Source organism: Lepisosteus oculatus, chromosome 7 (assembly GCF_040954835.1).
Source record: "Lepisosteus oculatus isolate fLepOcu1 chromosome 7, fLepOcu1.hap2, whole genome shotgun sequence".
NCBI classification, from domain to species: Eukaryota; Metazoa; Chordata; class Actinopteri; order Semionotiformes; family Lepisosteidae; genus Lepisosteus; species Lepisosteus oculatus.
The window spans coordinates 30,184,420-30,204,901 of record NC_090702.1 but is presented as its reverse complement, the minus strand read 5'-3'; the positions used below and the strand labels follow the sequence as shown (position 1 = coordinate 30,204,901).

General features: G+C 33.8%; 1 protein-coding gene across 5 annotated transcripts in view; it reads left to right on the top strand.

Annotated features, from left to right (window-relative positions):
* The window catches only part of pphln1 (periphilin 1), a 93,629-nt gene extending 73,488 nt beyond the window's left edge, over positions 1 to 20,141 (top strand). For all 5 annotated transcript variants that reach the window (XM_015338994.2, XM_069192371.1, XM_015338996.2 and 2 more), the window contains one exon: positions 19,170 to 20,141. In XM_015338994.2, the coding sequence (XP_015194480.1) occupies positions 19,170 to 19,355 (186 nt within the window). In that variant the 3' untranslated portion in view covers positions 19,356 to 20,141. The remainder of the gene's footprint in view (positions 1 to 19,169) is intronic.
* The last annotated feature ends 341 nt before the right edge of the window (positions 20,142 to 20,482 follow it).

Here is a 20,482-nt window from a genome sequence, read left to right as displayed (position 1 = left end):
GAAAGATTTCCCACAAGCAGCTTGATATATCTTCTTTAGACAAGACAATTTATAAAGGGTATGCATGATGTCAGAACTCAAGCACACCTACCTTCAAATTAAATACCTACCCTGGTTTCCCTGGACAGCTAAGCATTTCTATTTCAAGACTAAGAAGATAGGAGTAAAATTTGGTGCAATCTTGGCAGGCTTTTCTTCCCCAGAAAGGCGGGAATTCAAATACTTGTTCACTACAGAGTGCATTTTTTTAGAATGCCATTACTGTTGTTTTTATTGGCACAGCTTTCAAAATCATCAATTAACAAACCATCTGTTAGCAAAAGTAAAGCTAAAAAATATATGCAGTTCTACACAAAGGTTTACACAAAGAAATTAATGTTGCCCAATTTATCTTCAGTTGGATAAGAAACTGATAACATGTAATCAGTGCAGAAATTCTAGCCTTTTAAAAACAAGGAAAAATGAAACATTGGTATTATCTCATCTTATTACAGAATTTGCAAGGGTGTCTACCTATTAATTAGTAGTATAATGCAGTGTAGCAATCTATTAAATAAGTTTCACTGTCTAATTACTATTTAGAGTATTATTTTATGTTGTCTGTGTTTCACAGTTCCGGTTTTCTAAGTGCTACGGATCCTGTTATGTGGGTCTGCATAATTGTCTTCTATTTTTGCTAGTATGTTAAAAATATCTTCTAAAAAGACTGCTTTGTGGAAAACATTAAACTCATGTTACCCAAGGACAGCATTTACCTCAGCTTGTCTGCACATTTATTTCTTCTTCAGGGTTCATGTCAGAAAGATTTTATTGTACTGTCAAGGGAGCAGCTCTTTTACACTTGTTTACTTCAGGATGTACAAGGTAAAATGAAACAAATACAGCTGAAAATAAAGCACTTGGGAATAATTCTTATTGTCAGTCACACCAATTACATATTTAGATAACCTTTATCCATTATAGACTTGTATAATAACCTGTTTGTTTAACCAGCTGTGATTAAGGAAGTTAGTTTATAGTACCTGGGGACATGGCTACTATACAGGCTTTTATAAGACAGTGTTATAAGGCATTTCTAATGTATACATGTAACCTCTATCTTGTCCTAGTAAACAGCTGACAACATGTTTATTTTATAGTTTTAAAGGCCATAAAATGTTTAGATTAAAAATGAAGTATTTTAAACAGAATCTTCAAATCTATCTTCAGATGTTCAAATCAGTAGGCGGGGGTGCCAAAGCCTATCCTGGCAAGCAACGGTCACAAGGCAGGGTACACCCTGCAAGTAACACCAGTCTGGCAAAGGATAGACAAATGCAAACGCACACACACATAGAGAGGAAATTTTCTCTGAAGTCCCATAACCTGCCATTATGTTTTTGGACTGTGGGATGAAACCAGAGCCCCTGCAGGAAACGCACATGGACACAGGGAGAACATACAGATTCCATGCAGATAGGACCCCAAGTCTGAAATTGAATCTAGGACCCCAGCTCTGTGAGGCAGAAATGCTAAATACTGCACCACTGTGATGCCACATTTAGTAAAAATGGTATGGTATGCACCTTAAAACAAACATTTGTATTGGCAGAATCACCAGATGTTTTCTGGATGGTGAATTTGAAAGGATTAAAGCAGTTCAATGCAAAGAGTTTAATACATATGCAGTTACAGACTTTCTTCTGCTTGTGTACCAATAACAGATGGTTTCTATGCAACCACTAAGTCAGTACATCAGACACTTCATATGATAACATGTTTAGAGCAAGCTAGTGGGAAGATACCTGACCTAAAGCTTTTTGAAGGAAAAACCACAGGTGTCCTTTTCTCTCTCCTGTTATGCCAATCTTCCTGGATCTCTTGTTAGTTTTCCAGTATCCCAAATCCAGTATTACAAAGAAATGTATATAGGCCTATGGGATTATGGAAGAAGCTAGTCAGCCGTGTTTTTGAAGCTGATACCCTGGCTTCCTTCAGGAACCAGCCTTTGAGTTCCTCAGATAAATTAGCAACTACAAATTCAGCTAATTGTCCTCCTCTCATTTGTAACCATTCTACCTCTTCTGTGCTTGCATCTCTGTATATCTAGTTTTTGGTGTGTCTGAGTCAGTCTTATTTGACAGGCACAGTGTAAGACAAAGCACTTGGCTCCCTGTCACAAGATCTGGCATGTAGCTGACAGTGACACTGCCAGCATTGAAATGGGATACTTTTGTGCTGGTACAGTGTTATTGGCATGAATATATTGGCTTGTCATTGGAAATGTGATATTAGTATTAAACTCAATAAAATCAAGTGTAGTGCATTAAAGATCACATTTATTTGACTTCTTCATTTGATGCTCAAATATTTGTCACTATTTAGATACAATGTTGGGTGCATTTTCTGAAATTTGTATTTGACCTGATGTGTTGATGAATTATCTGGACAGATTTTAACATCCACTAAAGTGTCTATGATTGTAAAAATTGTGTGGGAAAAAAGATTCAGGCTTTCAGAGATATATTCATTTGCACAAACTGTAATGCAGCAGAAATGTAACTGTATTTAATGAATGTGTAAAGCAACTAAGGGCACCGGTACCGTTTTCCCTAATGACAATGATTAGAAAAGGAAATTTGAATTTGAAGCTAAAATCAATTAACATAATATTCTGACTTCAGCTATGTTTTTTTTCCATAGGATGCTTACACCTTTAGATTAATGCCAGGTTAATAGGCTTTGATTTTGATCTGTGTATCACATTTCTTTGTATTTTGGAAGTTTCTTATTACATAGATTACACACATGGTCCAAACATCAAGTGATTTTCTGTTTTCTTTTTGATCCATGTGTTCAACGAATGCAAACCACTCTTTCATTGTTGATACAGCATTGTTATGGGTAATGTTTCAGTGTAAACTGACTTACTCTTTGAATACATTCTTTTGATGGAGAATCTGATGGATAGTGGACAGCATTTTTTTGTTTCATCCAGCTGGGGTTTCATTTTGGTTGTCCCTCTTATTAACACATCATTGTAATGTTTTTAGACATAAAAATACACAATATTTGTGTCCTTAATCTTATTTATATAAATACTAATGCTTTGATTATCCGTTTTTTTTAGAAATAAGTTGTCTGCTTTTTAAAAAAATACTGTTCAATCCAAAGCATTTTTTAAATTTAACTTTAACGATGTGTAAAGAATTAAAAACCTGAAAGAGGTCAAAAAAGAAAATGTTACAAAATGTTAGTTTCAATGTTTTTTTTTTCGGTTTTAGTTTGGAGGTATACCTTCAGGCATATTAAATTTAAAGTCATTCTGTAATCATGACCTTTCTGAAATGTGTTAGGCTTTTTTCTTTTTTTTTTCATTTGCACTTTTTCCCAATGACTGTGCAGATCTGTGTGGATTCATGTTTTTTCTTTTATTATAGCATTCCTCTTACAAGTTATAGCAATAAGTGGTTTGTTGGAGGATTAGAGTAATTTATTTTTCCCTCATCCCCACAAAGGTGTCTTTCTAGACACACAACATTTATTAACCGTGATGAATGATGACTGTTCTTTCCCTTGGTTTCCAAGTTATTTTGAAATATATTTCTGAACAGATCGTTTTAAGCATGGTATCAGATTGCATCAAAGTACGCACACTAAAATTATTTTATTATACGAGTCATTATTTAATTGAATAATACTAGGTGTGTGAGCCAGTATACTGGCTATTTTTTTTCCTTTATAGAAAGATAGTAGAAATAATATTTGTGTTAAGACTAGTATAAGCACATAAAAACATAAGAACAGTTAAAAAGAGAGAAGACCATTTAATTCATCTAGACTTTTGGATAGTTAGTAGTTACTTACTACAAGGGTCTCATTGACCAATTTCTTGAGAGAAGATAATGGTATTGGCTTCAACAAAAAGGCTTCTAGCTTGTTCCGTCCAACCCTTTAGTATCACTTTCATATGCGTGTCCATGAAGTTTCCACTTGTGTCCTCTGGTTGGAGTTTCACTGTTCATACTAAAGATGTATGCTTTGTTGACTTTGTCAGTACCTTTGAGGGTTAAATAACTTATATCAGGTCTCCTTGTCATTTGCCTGTTAGTATAGAACACTTCTTGAAACCTTGGAATGTATGATTTCTCTTCTGTGGACTGATTCCAAAGCAGCAATATCATTTCATAATATTTTATGCAATATCTTAAAGGAAGCCTTACTAGTGGATTTTGCTATTTTAAACAAAAGGATGACATACCTTTATTTATATTTTAAAATTGAAACTATGTATCCTAACATTGTGTTTGCCTTTTATGCTTCCTAGAAGTTGTAAAGTCTTCTTCGTAAGTAGTTATCTCAGCTTTACAGTTTTGTGTTTATAGTTTGTTTTTTATTCTTCCTTATAAAACTGCACTAGTCCACATCAAATGTCATCCACCAAGTGTTTTCCCATTCTTGACTTTTAAATGTTTTTTTTAATTTTATTGCTGCTATCACTGTGTTTGCTCATTTGCCTGTTTAGGTGTTGTCTGTAAACCTAACTCATTTATCAACTATACCAGAATCTAGATCTTTGATATAAATTAGGAAGAGCAAGAACTAGGGTCCTCGTGGCACTAATTGTATAACTTCAATCTGAGCATTCTTACCTTCTCTGTACTCTGTTTTCTATTAACTAAGTCATTCCAAATACAGGCATTTCCCTGAATGACTTTTGCTTGTAATTTGAGAATTATTCTTTTATGAAGAACTTATGCTCTGCGTGTGTCTATTACTGTTGTTGTTTGTTCAATAAACCAAGTTAGTTGATCTATCTTTTCAAAATCTACATTGTTTAATCCCTAGGATCTTATTTCCGTATAGGTTCTCCACTCATATAGTTCTAATTATTTTCACAAATAACAGTACGCCATTAGTTTGTTTTTACGCCGATGAGGATACTTAAATTAACATTGCTGGCAAAGAACAAAATAAGTTGTACAGCTAGGCATATGGTTTCTACCTGATTTTTAGATTACTGAGCTATTTTAAAGAATGTAGCAGTATTAAACTGAGTTGGTTAGATTGTATAACTTATCAGTAGCTAAAATAAGTATTTTTAAATATAAAAAATAATTTAATATTCATTAAATATACAGTAGCATTATTTGAAGTTGATATAAAAAGTGTAATTTAAAAAAATCCTTTGTTGTATTTTGCATTTGTTTTCACTATTTGCATGTCCTACTGTAACCTTAAGTGGTTTAATTAGGTAGTTAGAAAAAAGAAGAATGTTCTTTTTCATAGTTGTTGGTATTGAAAGGGAAACGTTGAGCCTTGTATTTGACTCGTGTCCTGCAGTGTTACTACAAGTACAAATGATCTCCAATGGGGACTAGAAAGGGTCCTTTAATTAAGCAGCATTTATTTTTATGCTTTATATTGGGGGCAATAGAGGAACATTACAGGTTCATTATCTAACCTTGTCAGCATTTGTCTCATGGACACAAACTCTGAAGCTAAGACAGGTCATTAACATTAGTTCATATAATAGTCTTTATCCTCACAGCTGGGTAGGTAAGACCTTTATTATAAATGCTTTTTCACTCAACTTGGAAGGAGACAATATGCTATTTATAACATATTTTTACAAAACTGGTTAGAAATATCATATTTATATGCATATGCATGTAAATAAGATCAGATCTCTTTATTAGCCATATACAATTTATTGCATTAGGAATTAATCTTTTCGCATACCCCAGCTTGCTCTCCATGAGACACAGACACACAGCCAGGGGTCAGATCGCAGGGTCAGCCATCATACAGCGATGTTCGTACATCGTACATCGCACCTGGAACAGTTGGGGTTAAGGGCCTTGCTCAGGGGCCCAACGGAATAGGATTCTTCTGCCGGATTTGAACCAGCAACCTTCCAGCCGCAGGTGCAGATCCTTAGCCACAGTGCCACCGCTCCGCCCAATAGTACATGGCTTCAATTTAACCAGTAGTGGGAATGGGAAAACTGCCTAATCTAATTAATCTAATTTAATTCAATATCTTAAATTTATTTTAATATCTTTTATTAAAGTTTCTGTTGTTTTTGTGTCTGCGTGGATGGTAAAAGCATATCAATTAAACTGTTTTCAGCAAAGACTAAAATGATTGAAAGGAAGCAAGGGATGTAAATTAACTTTGTCCAAATGTCTGCAGCCTGTTGGTGAAAGTCATAAATTCAAGGTGCTTCGTTTTTGATCTTTTCCTGTCCTTCGGCTGTGAGCAGTTTTGTAAAAAACACTTTTGCTGTTTCTGTAAGTTAACATAAATATAAAATGAGCAGACACATAACATAGATTGCATATTATATGGTATGCAAGCAATAAAATAATATAAAACTGTGCATTCCCTTAATTTAACTTTTGTTTTGACCAAAAATACAATAAAAAATAGATTTAATATTCCCAGTCCTACTATCAGTCGGTGCTTGATAATTGTTCTTTCAATATATTAGAGTTTTGGCACAGTCTGCCCTGCTTAAATATATCAAATGACACATTGGCACAGAATTTGATTTTAAAATTACTGCATAGTTACTCAAAATGAGTATAAGGTCATTTTTATTTTATCTTTTCAATCTATAGAATTAAGAAATACTAAACAGTAACAAACACAAGCTCTACCAGATTTCCAAAATAAAAGGAAAAAACAGACAGAGATGAATCTGTGTTGAAGAGCATACCTCATACGTGATTATTTATTTGATTTATTCTAATTTATTCTTTATAAACTAAATGAAAGACAGATTCAGTTTATCTATACAGTTCTGCTGAATTAAATACATTTTTCTGCATTTTATATTAAAGACTATATGGTTTTGTATGGAAATGGATGACAAGTTTCTTTCCTTTTTCATTACTGTTTAAGAATATTAAGTATTAGATTGTTCATTTTGTCAGTGGAAAAACTTTACATTCTGTACATATCACCAAACCCCAGTATGACCTGGAATATGCTACTGTCAGTTTTGTTGCGTTTTAGAATATTCTAGAATAGGCATCTGTAATTTATGTACATCTGGGCTATAAACAATGGCAAACAGCCCTGCAACTTTGCACAGCTGGTTTTAAAGATTTTTTTCCTGTTTCTTGGAAATGTGATCTCTCAGCTGGTGAAGGGTGTGGTAATCAGTATATGTTCCATCTTATTTAGTTTTTTCTTTAAATATTTGGTAAAATAGTTCATTATTATATCATTTTACATTGGATTTGCTCAATCACTTAAGTTGAACTGCAAAATCCTGAATCTTTAACTTCTCATTTCCTGTTTTGTGAGCTGTGCCAAGCTGTTTTACATTCAGTCATTAGTAGGAAAAGATCATCTATTTGCTTCCTAAAAGTCATAAGATGTTTATACCACTCCTGATGTAAAAGAAAATCAGATTTTTAATTTAATTATCACCTTGAAGATAGAAATTAAAGGATTTATTATTGCAGATAAATAAATATAAAATCAATGTTCACAAAAATTATGCAATCATCAGTGTATTCTTGGATTTTCATAGTCAAGGGAAGGTAGAAATGCTGTCAAACCAAATGTATATTGTCTGCTAAATCAACACATATATAGATTTTCCTACAAATTAATGTTATTTTTAGACTTTTTGTTTACAGTTATTCTACAGAATGTTTAAGGTGAATTTTTTGTCTTCTTTGATGTCCAAGTAACTAAGAATTTTATATTAGCTTGTGTTCTTTTTTCTTTATATATTAATAGGTAGGGTAAACACCCCTTCCTCTTTAATCATCTGTGTACCAGAAAATGGTCAGGTTTACTGTCTGAATTATTAAAACCGCAGTTCTTTATAATATTCTCTAATCTGTAACAGCCTTTAGAAATAATTATTCCCACCCCCTTTATTACATGGGACCCCTGCTAACCGCTGTTAATTTGAACTGCAGACTGTGGAATTGCTGTCTGGGCCTTAAATATCATTTTACAGACCTTTAGTCTTCCCCTTATAAGTCCATCTTATATGTTTTCATGCTATTGAAACTGTTTCTTTGCAGAATTCAACTCTTGTACAGTTTGAATGAGGCGTTAGTGAAAGCCCTTCCTGTGTGGCCTGTGAATGTAGAATCTAAAGATCAGGCATTCACTCCCATGAGGAGAATTAACCTGCGCCAAAAAAATAAAACCTTCATGGGTCAACTGCACCCTTCCTGTTATGAAGTAGCAAGGGGCTAAGTTATGAAAGTACAGGGAGCTCTAGGAAATGTCTTCCTAGTTTTTGTTGCATTATTATAAATAAACCTAACCTAGGCGAGGCCCTTCCTTTTGCTTGGAACAAATTGTTTCCTATTTAGATGTTGTGCCACTTCTGTAAAACTGCTTTGTTGAATTCTGGCGTGTGCACAAAAGCCACAGTAAAATAGTTAACTTTTTTATTTTTATTTCATGTTTATTGTCTAGGGAAATAGATCAAGACGTGTATTGTCACTTCACCAAATTACAAATCTGCCAAATGTTTTATTTGTAAATAATGGTAAACAACCCTGGAGCTTTTTAAACTTTTTTAAATTAAAATAGAAATTAAAATGTCAAGATGTATATAATTGTTAGCCTTTATTTAAAGTAAATATAAACAAATCTGGATATCTCTCATTGAAAGGTTGTGCCCGATTACAGAGGGTCTCTGTATTCTGCAATTATATGTAGTCTTGTAGTTTTAAAATTGGATTTTGTATCCTACATTAGAGGAAGGAAGAAAAATATTTACTTTAAACGTACTTCAAATTTTAATACATGCTTTTAATTGACTGTTGACCTTCATAGTTGATGTTGTTTTATGTTGTGGTTAAGTGGATAATTTCCGAAAAGGGAAAAAATGTCTTATCTCTATATCAGTGCAGTGAGATAAAAGGGTAAAAAACAGTTAACTTGCAGCATGGGGTTAATCAGTCCTGGGGTTAGTATCTGAGGTAACTTTACCCTCATCTCTCCCATCTGTTGTGTAAAAGGCACTAAGAATGGGGCCACACAGAAAGCTGGTCTCTCAGGGCATTTAGGTTGGTGTTAGAATACTGTTATTATGTGGGTTGATTGGTTTGCTAAGAATTATCTCCAGTGAAGCCATGAAACAGGATACCTTTTGACTTTTCCCACATCCGAGCTTACTGTTGCCCAGTCTCTCCTACTAAATTGTTCTCACAAAAGCTTTCGTCATAATATCTGAGAGATAATCTAAAGTCTGCCCTAGTAAAATACTTGAAAAAGACTACTGAGGAGGATGATTTTGTCAAACAATCATATAGTACATGCAAAACATAGATTAATCATACTTGATAGAAATGAGGAACAGCTTCTATGCATTTTATACAAGTACAATTTCTCAGATGTTTGTGTCCCAGGTTTTTCAGCTCTGCAAAAAGTTTATTGTTGCTGTTGCACTCATTGCTAATTAGTAGGCATTAAATTATAGAAATTAAGCATAATAGGTTGCCCTCATTGCTCAGTGGTTTTTTAAGGTTGTGTGTGGGGATTGGTGGCTGTCATTAGTTGTATGTTTTAGTGAAACCCAGTGTTGTTTAATTTACAATAAGATTATGGCACTATACTGCAAAATGAAGTGTCGTCATCACTGAGGAAAAATAACACAATTGTGCCTGTAGTTCTTTTGTCATGGTTATAAAAGCAGATTTGAAACCTCATTGGATGCACAAGGTAGAAAAAAATATTCCAAAAGATAGATGCATGGCTGCCATTTTGTAATTGTGCACTTCATAAATTTCCATTTGTTTGGGGGCAGTGTGATTTTATCCCTGTTCTTTTCATTATTCCTCCCTCCTTGGTATTTATGCTGATTTTTGTTCATTCGTTTTTCTCCTAATACGGTTTATGACCATTATTGATAGTCTTGTGTATGGTTTCTACAAAGATTGGCAAATAGACATACACCACATGTACTGTGCACTGAGTCATTTTTTCTTTTCTCACAACTGTGGTCATGTTCCAAAACATTTTAAAGTTTTTAAGATTAATGCCACATTTATGAGTGTAGTTAGGCAGAGACTTTAATGTTTTAAGTTAGTAAACTGGGGAAAAGTTTTGTAATAAACAGCGGTGAATTTAGCCACTTCTTTAAATCACTTGGTCTTTCAGTTTAATCAGATACAATTTTTCCCTTCTTTGATTATTGTCATAAACATGAAAGCTGCCTGAGGTTTGTCTCACTCTGGACTCATTCTGGCCCTTGTACTCTGCACCATTAATAGCACAGTCTTCATCAGACATTTCAAAAATGAGAAATGTTTCCTAGCTGACAAATGTTAGACACAGCAATTATAATCATCAAATTGCTTAAGAATAAATAATGAATTTATTTTCATTGTTATTTTTAAGAGCTTCATAATAGTTGCAGAAATATAAACTTGGATAAGTTTTAAAAGGACAGGAATAATAACATTTGGTAAGCTGTTAGAAGGCACAGTCTTATAATAAGTTAAACACTGAATTTAAGACTTATAACTTAATTCAGTAAAATAATGTTTTACAGTAATGTAGCAGATAGAAAAGCTGCAGCCTGTCACACTACCACAGATGTGGAGACCATACTTTTCAGCATTGATTTCACATTATAATTTGATAACTAAGTTTAGAAATGTGGGTGTCTATGCAAGATCATGTCTTACTGAAAATAGAGAATGAATGGTATTTTTGTTTCCTGTTAAAGCACAGTGATTATTTGCAAACTTATTTTTTCCAATGGCAGCCAAAGTATGACAAATAAGGCATAATAGCTCGCATTTATTTAATTTGGACATTACTTTTTATGACTATTTTTGATGAAACAGGCATTGATTTGTACATTATGTGTACTTGTGTTCATCCAAAAAATACTAGAAAAAAAAACTAGGAAAAAGTTTACAGAATACAGTTATTTGTTTAAAAAACACCACAATACTTACAAAAGTAGTACCAGGGTAGATTTGATATGTGATTATTTTAATTCAGTATGTACATTCAAACATTAATATTATGTTAAAGGCTGACTGACATAAGCTTAACAAATTTTACATCACTTAAAATGACATATATCTGACATAAAATAGCTTTCTGCCGCACTTAAGGGTATCTCCACCAGGATAGCAAGTATTTCTAGGTATCTGCAGTAAGAAAGGAAATGTTATCTGGTTTTCCTGCCAGTATGCCAGTTAGGTGGGTTTCTGACAGACTGGAAGACACAAGTAAGTGGTGTACAAGTACAGTATGAACACAAATTTGTATGCTGATGGTCTCTTCACTTATGGACTTATCCAGTTTAAAGTGTGGGTCCAAGCTTGCAGCCTGTTCGATGCACTCCCATGTTCTAGACTAATAATCCAAAATTCTACCACCATTCGATTTTCTTGCTCTGTTCTTTCCTAAACTAAAGCAGTGCCTTTCAGTGGATCTACCCCATCTGCAGGCAGCTGATGCCAAACACTAGAAGCCTTTGTTTCCTGGTTTTTAAATTGTTACTTGACAAGTTGTCTTTCTCTGAGTTTTCAGGAGATAAAGTGTGACAAGTCATTCCCGACATCTTGTGGAATGTTGTTTGAGCAAGGATCTCCATCTTGTCATCTCCTATCACAATGGTTACCTCCAACATGCTGTTGTGAATTGCCCTGATGTGTGTCACAGCATTAAGTAGATCGTATACACATTCAATTATGCATCTTAAGCGCCTTAACTGGTAGTGACGACCTAATCTGCCTGGAATTGTATCGGTGTCTTCTTTAAAGGGCTGCAGTATTTCAGATCATAGGAAATTAATTAAAGGGAGCATGAAATTTAGACAAAGGTTTCTATTTAGGCTTATTGGATCTCGTCATTTTTATCTATTCATTAATCAGCAGTCCTCAAAGCTTGCTACTTTGGTTTTCCAATATAGTTTTGGACTTAGGTTACATCTAGATTAAATTTAATAAACTGGTTTATTTGCATTATTTGACCTTTTCTGATTCTTTCTGATTCAAAATGGTATCCACAGTTGAAGGGAAATATATTATTAAATCAATAATTGTTGTATGTAGCCTTCTTCCAAACATCTCTACAATGGAAATGCCAGTTGTTGGATGTGGAGTATTTTCTGTTTTTTTCTTTTCTATTGGAGGAAGGTTGATGCAATATAGTGCAATGAGAACTTGCTTCATACCCTTGTTGTTGAGGAATGTTTAAAATTCATCAATTGCTTTATATCTCTCATTTCAATCAGGAAATGTATGATGGATCAGTCACCATAAATGCACTGATATTCACTCAGGGTTCTGGAGGGCTGTCACAGCTTCTGGTTTTGATATGAATCAAATGTTCACTTATTTGGTCTTTATTACCACTTTTTCCAGGTCTTTACTCATTGAAGATTATAAGTTACCATTTAAACCCGGTGAACTGCAGCTCCATGAGTGAATATCACTGCCATAACCAGATGTGTCAGGAGTCTGGCAAAGAGACAACTTTTCAATAAAATGTGCCTGGACTTAAAGCAGATGTGAGGTCTTGCCTGGGAATTTTGAAACTTCTCCTGAAACCACTCCAGTTTTATATTTTTCTTAGTGGATTAAGTGGTATTGTCTTAGTAGTGAAGCTTACAGCAAACATGCTGCAATAATTCAGAATTCTCAAATTGTTCTTTGTCATTTCTGGGCTGTAGTGCAACAGCTGCCTCAGCCTTCCTGGGTGAAATTAAGAGGTCAGTTTCATCAATCACTTGGCCTAGATATTCCTATCAAGAGGAATATGTCCATGTTGGACTCTACTTACATTGTCCAAATTAAATGGTTAGTCATCTTAAAAGAAATGATGAGCATTTTGTCTTAAAAGAAGATTACCCATGGAAGTCCCTCCATTATTTTGACAATAATGAGCTGCAACAAAGCTGGTAATGTTTTCAAATGTGTTAGTCTTCTCTACTCATCCAATCCCTTGCATGTGCTGATTGTTGGAATCTGCAATCAACTGCATTTGCAAAAAAGCACTTATAATTCCATTGTTGCTTGAATGTGTTGCCCATTGTAGCTGGATCAAAAAGACTAATGGCTTGAAGTTGGATGGGTTGGAGTTCGTCTGCACTCTCTTAATAACTCCCTCTGTGTGAATGCAGAGTTTGCTGTTGTGAGCATGAGTGTGAAAATACTGCGATTTGAAAATGGATGAATGATGAACAAAGATGAAGGCTTTACCACCATTGAGTAAAGAAGTACTATTTTCCCCTTTTGTCTTATCTTTTTGACATGAAGTATACATTTTTGTATTTTTTAATTTTCTATTGTTCAAAAACTAAGGCCATCTTAAAGTTGCATCCATTCTATATTAATGCCATTACAGTAGTAAGCTTGATGACAGTACTATACTTCTAAGCAGCCTTCAAAGTCCTTTATAGGTAAATGTTCATTAGAAAAATTTACTTTTTTTGTTTTGGGTAATCACATTTAAAAACCCTGAAGAACATTCCTGCATATGCAGTTATAATTTGATGGATATTAACAGTCAAACTGGCATTCATCCAAGGTGACTTACATTTTTATCCATTTATAAATCTAGGGATTTTGCTGTAGCAATTTTGAGTCCCCATCTGGAATTTGAACCCACGACAATCTAGCTTCATTAGCTGTTCACAAAAAATCAGAAGACTCTAGGTCCTCCAAGAAATATAATGTAAAGGGTTTCAAACAAAATAAAGTCCTGAAGGGGTTTTGCTATAGCACACCCTACTTGTAATAACTGTTATTGAATTTAATTTTAACTTAAATGTTATTACATTTTACAGAAGAAGTCTCAACTTAAAAGGAACATCACATTCTACATGAATAACCTATTTTTTTGTCTTGAGCTTTTTCTAAACATTGTCACTGCAGTGCTGTATGGATTAAGCGTTTAACAAAAATAGCACATCTGGTTTATGAACAGTCATTGGACGTAGTTTTTACATTTGATATTTCAAAACCCTTTGTAATATCTGCATGACTGTTAACTTATTAAGTCCTCTTTTTGAGGTAACTTTAAGCTTTTTATAGTGTTCATTTTTTGCATAATCCTTTTCTCCCCATCCACACTTTGCAAACATTACACTTTTACGCTTACACTTACTCATAGCGCTGTAAGTTTCATAGGAGCATTGGAAATAAACACAGTCCAATGCCCTGTTATCTCACTACCTAGTCACATTTCATTAAAGACTGGTTATCAATAGCAGTTGCTGAGTCTTAAAGAACTGACCTCAACTTTAGTTATTTTCAGTTGTAAAGGTAACCTATAGCAAAAAAAAAAGGAATTCAGAGCTATAGTTATTCTACTTTTAAACTCTGAGTTTAGATACTTGTTTTCTTCTTCTGAAGAGCCTAGATAAAATTTGTGCAGAACCGTGAAGGAGGAAACCTCTTCCTACTCTTTACAAGCTTTGCTTCTCTACTGGCAAAATTCTAGAATTTGTCTGAAACATTCTAGCCCATTCTGATGCCCATTCTTATGTTTCAGAAGAGGATTGTACTTTGTTACCTAAAAAAGGAAAGGAGGATAGTGATGTGTAACAAAGAGATTAGCAATCTCTGAAAATGTTTGTATACAATGAGATCCTAGAAACCTTGTAGAAATCTTTCCTTTTGTACATATTTAGACTTGGCAAAGCCTATATTTCTTAATTCTTTGGATCTTGCCTATAAAATGGCAAGGAAAATGGAAAATGTGCATTTTATTGAATAAGCTGCAGCATGGAAATACTTAAAATTAATTCAGCTCTGAGCCCAAGACCTTGCATATCTCCAAGGCTTCTGTAGACTCTGATATTCTATGCTATTGGAAGCTACAACCATATAATCTTTGGTCTCGCTGATCTATATGAGATTCTGGATGACACTGATATGCTACTATGAAAAATTAAAATGTCTGAAAGTGAAATTTTATGTCTAGTTAAGATGGCATTACTTCTGTCTTCATTGCTATTGCTTGAATCTTATTTACTTGGCATTGACAAAAAGATAAGTATATTCTCAGACTACTGCATCTTATTCCTTTTTGTCTAAGAAGTCACTGTGAGTATAAGACTTATTGAAGTATAATGCATACGGTACCTCAGTTCTGCATTGATACAAAAATTAATCTGAAAATTATGTAATAGTCACAATGGTTATTTTGAAGCAAAGTGATAAACACTATACTGAATAGGAAAGACTGGGGAATGGTAGGGTTGTGGGATTCTGGAACAAGATGCATAGTTATATTGTTAAAACTGATACAGTTTTCAGGAAATGGCTGAATGAACTCCTCATATTAAATAGCTAATATGAGATAAATTTGTGTTGTTTCCCATTTTTCATATAGCTCATAATGTTTAGTTTTTTTGAATAAATGTTTGGATGGTGTCAGAGCTGTGTGAGTAAAAAACACAAAAAAGACTGTGGTATAATAAAGGTCTTGTTGATCAACAGAATCAAGTATGAAATGTTTTATTATTTGGGCTTTATGCATTAAAGATTCAACAAGAGTAGTGAACAATGCTTTAAGTTAATATTTGGATTTTTTCCAAAGAATCAGATTTTCCATCTTTGTTTTTTTTTTCTGAGAACTACACTTTTCCAACTAAGGCAAGGAAGAAAAAAATCAGGTGATTTGCTTGCTTTCAAAAGGGATTTAGTATGACCTTAAAATCTGGTTTCCTCTGTGACTGTCTTGTAAAGTACTGCTAGGATAGTGGGTATAAATGTGCAGCACTCTGGGGCTCTTTAAAATAGATTTTGCAATCTGAGAATACTTAAAAGTGCTGTGTGAAAGCTGGTTTAGACCTGGCCTACGTGAGTGATCAAATAGAATACCCCGCAGTCTACTTGTTACTTACAGGTGACAAAGGGGTATTCAACACACACCTGTGATGCTCATTGGCTTTAATAAAGTGTTTAATAGCCAATCTGTTTGGCAGTAAAATTGCTGTTGTATCAAGGAAGGCGTAAAGGACTGGTGTGAAGTAACCTAACCGTTTGTTAACAGGATTAACACCTTATTTTAGCTGTGCCTCCACACACCTGTTACATGTCTCTCCCCTTCTTTTACAAAACACATTTCTTAAAATAGTGAAGAGCATACTTTAAGACCTCTTTTGAAACTCATAAATATCTTACATTAGCCTCTCTCTATTTCTGTTCAAGATACTGAAGCAACAACTAAAATAAGTTTGCATAATTCCTGAAAAACAACTGATTGAAAGTGGAATAACAACCCTCCTCAGCATGTGGTCTGATTTGTGTTCTTACATCCTTGACGGTGAACCTACAAACACAGATGCAATACAGTGTTATGTCATTTCCCTTTTTGAACAATTTAAGTATTGGTTCATTAGCTCCACAGTAATTATTTTCTTGAAATGTTTTACAAAAGTGTTTAAAGACATGGACTATGAATATTTCAGACAGGAAATAGTATGTATTATAAAATACAGAGGAGAAAGGAGCACCATGTTTTTACACTGAGCTTTACAGCTGTAGAAGGAGAATGAGTCTGATCTGAAAAGGTTCAGAAACCTCCACTCATATAATGAATAATGTTCCCTAATTTGGATTTTCTTAGAGAAACAAAGCACCTTCATAATTGGAGTTGTTTGTGTTTTAAACAAAATAATGTGCACAAAAATAGTTCTCAGTCATTTGCTTCAAATCTGTCTTTTAAACTTCAGCAGAAGGATATTTGACAAAAAATGCTTCTTTTTTCATTGTCAACTATGATGTACAGTGGCACACCCACTAGCCTCCAAATAAAAGTTGACTGCAGTTCTCCCTCTTTTAAAAGACTGTTAATGTATTGAACTCTAAGGTGCTGCAAACCGTTGTCAGTCTTGTATCTCAACAGATACTTGGTCAAGCTATCAGAAACCTTTTCTGTACATTTAACAGTCCAGAAACCAGAATAGAAAATTAGTTTCATTCATTTTAAAATAAAATATCTGGTAGCCATTCAATAACATAACCACAAACCAAAATGTTTGTTAAAAAATAGTAATATTGTCGGGTTGATACACTCATATATCAAATGGCCTATGTTAGAAAGCATTTAATTTCTTTTAGATGAAATTGTGCTTAGCTAGAGCATTTGTTTAAATAAAGTGTGCATAGATTCCTACTGTTAAAAGAGAATTACAAATGTTTAAAATCCCTCTATATTGTGCAAACATGTATGTACATAGGGCAGAGCTTTTATTAGATTGTGATAAGTGGTTGTATTTTCTGAAGTTTCTTGGAAAACATGAGGAAAGATCTGTTTTTTGCTGGTTAAGAAACTTTAAGAAGGCAGTGGCTGAGTTCTTAAGTGTCCTCTGAAATGCAAACATAAGTTGATTTTTTTGTTGTTAAAGAACATGGTAATACTGGTATATTACCTATACAAATGTTGCATCTTTTGGGAACTTTACAGCTTCAAAACTATTATCCATTGAAACAATTGTCAACAATGCATTTTTGTATCCAGTTTCTCTAAAAGTTAATATTTTTTCTACTCAAGTTAACAACATGGAAATTATAAAAGATTACTGTAAAAAATGCATCCTGTGTGTTGCTGATATTAGCTTTTGTTGTTCAGTGAATTAGCAATGTTATAAGATGAAACAAGTGAGAAATGAGATCTTAATAAATACTCCTTTGAATGTAAATCTACGATAGTAAGGAAACAAACCCAGCTTTTATTCACAATTTACTGGGAGATTAAGCCTTCATTTTTTTAAATCTTAGGGCATGTCTAGACCATATCCCAGTTTGAGTCTAACTTCAAAGCAAAGGATATACAAGCCTAATTATGCCATTGTAGTTAAGTCCTAGCAAAGCTGTACTCAGATCAGTTGCATTATAAATTGAGATAAAAATCTCTTAATATCCTTAGAAGAATACATTATTTGGATTTAAATGTTAAATAGTTGTAGTCTACAATACTTATTGTTTTTAATGTCACACTATTTAAACCTTTAAGTACTTACTCTTAGGTTGCTTTGGTGAGTGAGTGCCTTGTGGTTGTCCATATACACATGTATTGGAATTTTCTGTTTTAACATTAATGCGTCATATCAAAGACATCATAAGTTAAAATGTTATGATATTTTTCTTAATAATTCTTTAAAATAATAATAATTCTTTAAAATAAAAAATGAATGTGAAGAATCATACAGCAATTTATTTATATAAAATGGATAGGCTGAAATCAGTCACATTTTGTCATTTTTATTTTTGCAAAAGGACATTTTAGTGATTATAAGCTTATAGATCCTTCCTGTTAATTTTTTAATTTTAATTACATGGTGCTGGGCATTCAAAAATAGGATTTCTGTGGTCATTCCACAATGTAAACTACCTTGTATTTAAACTTAACTGTCAAAAAGCAGAAAATATTTACATGTATTTTTCTTTGGTTTGCAAGTGATATACTCACTATGCAAAATCGGGTTACTTGCTCAGAAGGATTAAATAGCAGTTTTTACGTTCTATATAATACATAATTCCTAAGGGGAAATATCACATAGGGAACACTGAGGTGTACTGAGCAGTTGAGGAGTACAAAGGCGATCACAAAGGACAACTGTATCACCCTGCAGCTCACAAACTGGCTACCCATTAAAGCTAATCAGTGGTGAGCATGACCAGTACCTGGATGAGAGACCTCCTGGGAAAAGTAAGGTTGCTGCTAGAAGAAGTGTTAGTCACACCAGTAGGGAGTGCTTACCCTGCTGTTTGTGTGGAGCCTAATGCCACAGTTTAGTGATAGGGACACTATACAGTAAACAAAAGTACCATCCTTTGGCTGAGATGTAAAACTGATGTTCTGACTCTCTGTGGTAATTAAAAATCCCAAGGTGTTTCTTGAAAAGGGTGTAACCAAATTTTCCCCTGACCATTACCAAGCATGAGCTAATAATTCCCATCTATGAACTGGCTTCATCACTGTTCTCCTCTCCACTGAGAGCTGGTGTGTGGTGAGTGTACTGGTGCACTTTGGCTGCTGTTGCATCATCCAGGTGGGGCTACACCTTGATGGTGGTGGTGGGGGAGTCCCCATTACCTGTAAAATGCTTTGAGTGGAGTGTCCAAAAATGTACTATATAAATGTTTGGATTCTTATTATACAGTTATAAGGATGAAGCGGTGAATGTGTTTCTGTTCTGTATTGCTTAAGTGACATTGTCTGACATCTGGTTCCAGGTTTACAGACAGGACTGCAAAACGTTTGGGATGGTTGTCAAGATGCTGGTGGCTAAAGATCCTACTTTGGAAAAACAACTACAAACTCCTCTGAAAGAGAACCTTATCGAGATTCGAGAGCGCTGTCTAGAAGACCTTCAGCAATTTATCTCACAAATTGACGAGGAGATTCTGCAGCAACAGTGACTACTTGGTTGTATTGGTACGTGTGTCAGTATGATTTTTTTACTCCAGAGAAATTAAGAAACTCTATCCAGGGACAATATTTTGATAGGACAGTATCTGTCAAATATTTGGACTGACAGCAGTGGGTACAAAGCATGTGATATAATTTGGTATTACTTCTTTAAGTGTGATTTTTATAACCAAGTCCTGTTTCAAAGCTAACAGAGGTATAACAGGCCTATGTCTAAAAGTAGTTAACTCCCTTTTAGGTATAATTATAACATTGAAATATATAACCATTTGTCACCGACAGTACACAAAATCTAGGCCCACTGGATGACATCCAACCCCTTAGGTAAAGCATGAATCATCCTGAGTTTATATTCTAAAATGGGCTGTATGTATGCATTCTTTAGGATTTTACAATATGTTAAATCTATTACATATAATACAGTTTATCATTAAAAATGTAATTCAAAATGTAAAAATTCTAATCCAAAAAGTGCTTTATAGACCATTATAAAAAGTATTGCCATTTTTAAATGTCTGTATTACACTGTCTTCCTGAACCTTTCATTTTCTGTATTCATTTTGGGCAAAGAGAAAACCATGTCAGTGTTCTTTAAAAAAATAAATAGTTCATACTATATGATTTCATTTCTCATTATACTCCATGATCTCTTTTGTATTTCACGCACTGTAATAATACATGTTTACATACATTTGATGGGACTGTCAGGATTAAATATATTGTAAATCATTAATGAAACTTGTCTGGAAAAAAAATTAAAATGGTAATGATTTCAAGGCTGTGTAGAAAGGTTTTATTAAAGGTAAAAAAGTTTTATGGTAATGTTTTTCTTTAAGAGGGTAACATCAGAGACATTTCTACAGTGAGATTCTTGAGAGCTACAAAGGTTTTTATATAGTAATCAAATTATGTAGGAGTTATGTCCCTGAACCTGCTATGTAACCTGAATTTTACAGTCATATCTTCATATATTCATAGACATGGAGGATTTACAATTGAGACTAGCACCTATGCATTAGACAAATGATTCAATGTGTTTATACTGTAAATTAAAATTACAATATTATCTTTTACATTAAAAAAAACATTTAAAATACGCAAAAACATAATTGTTGCA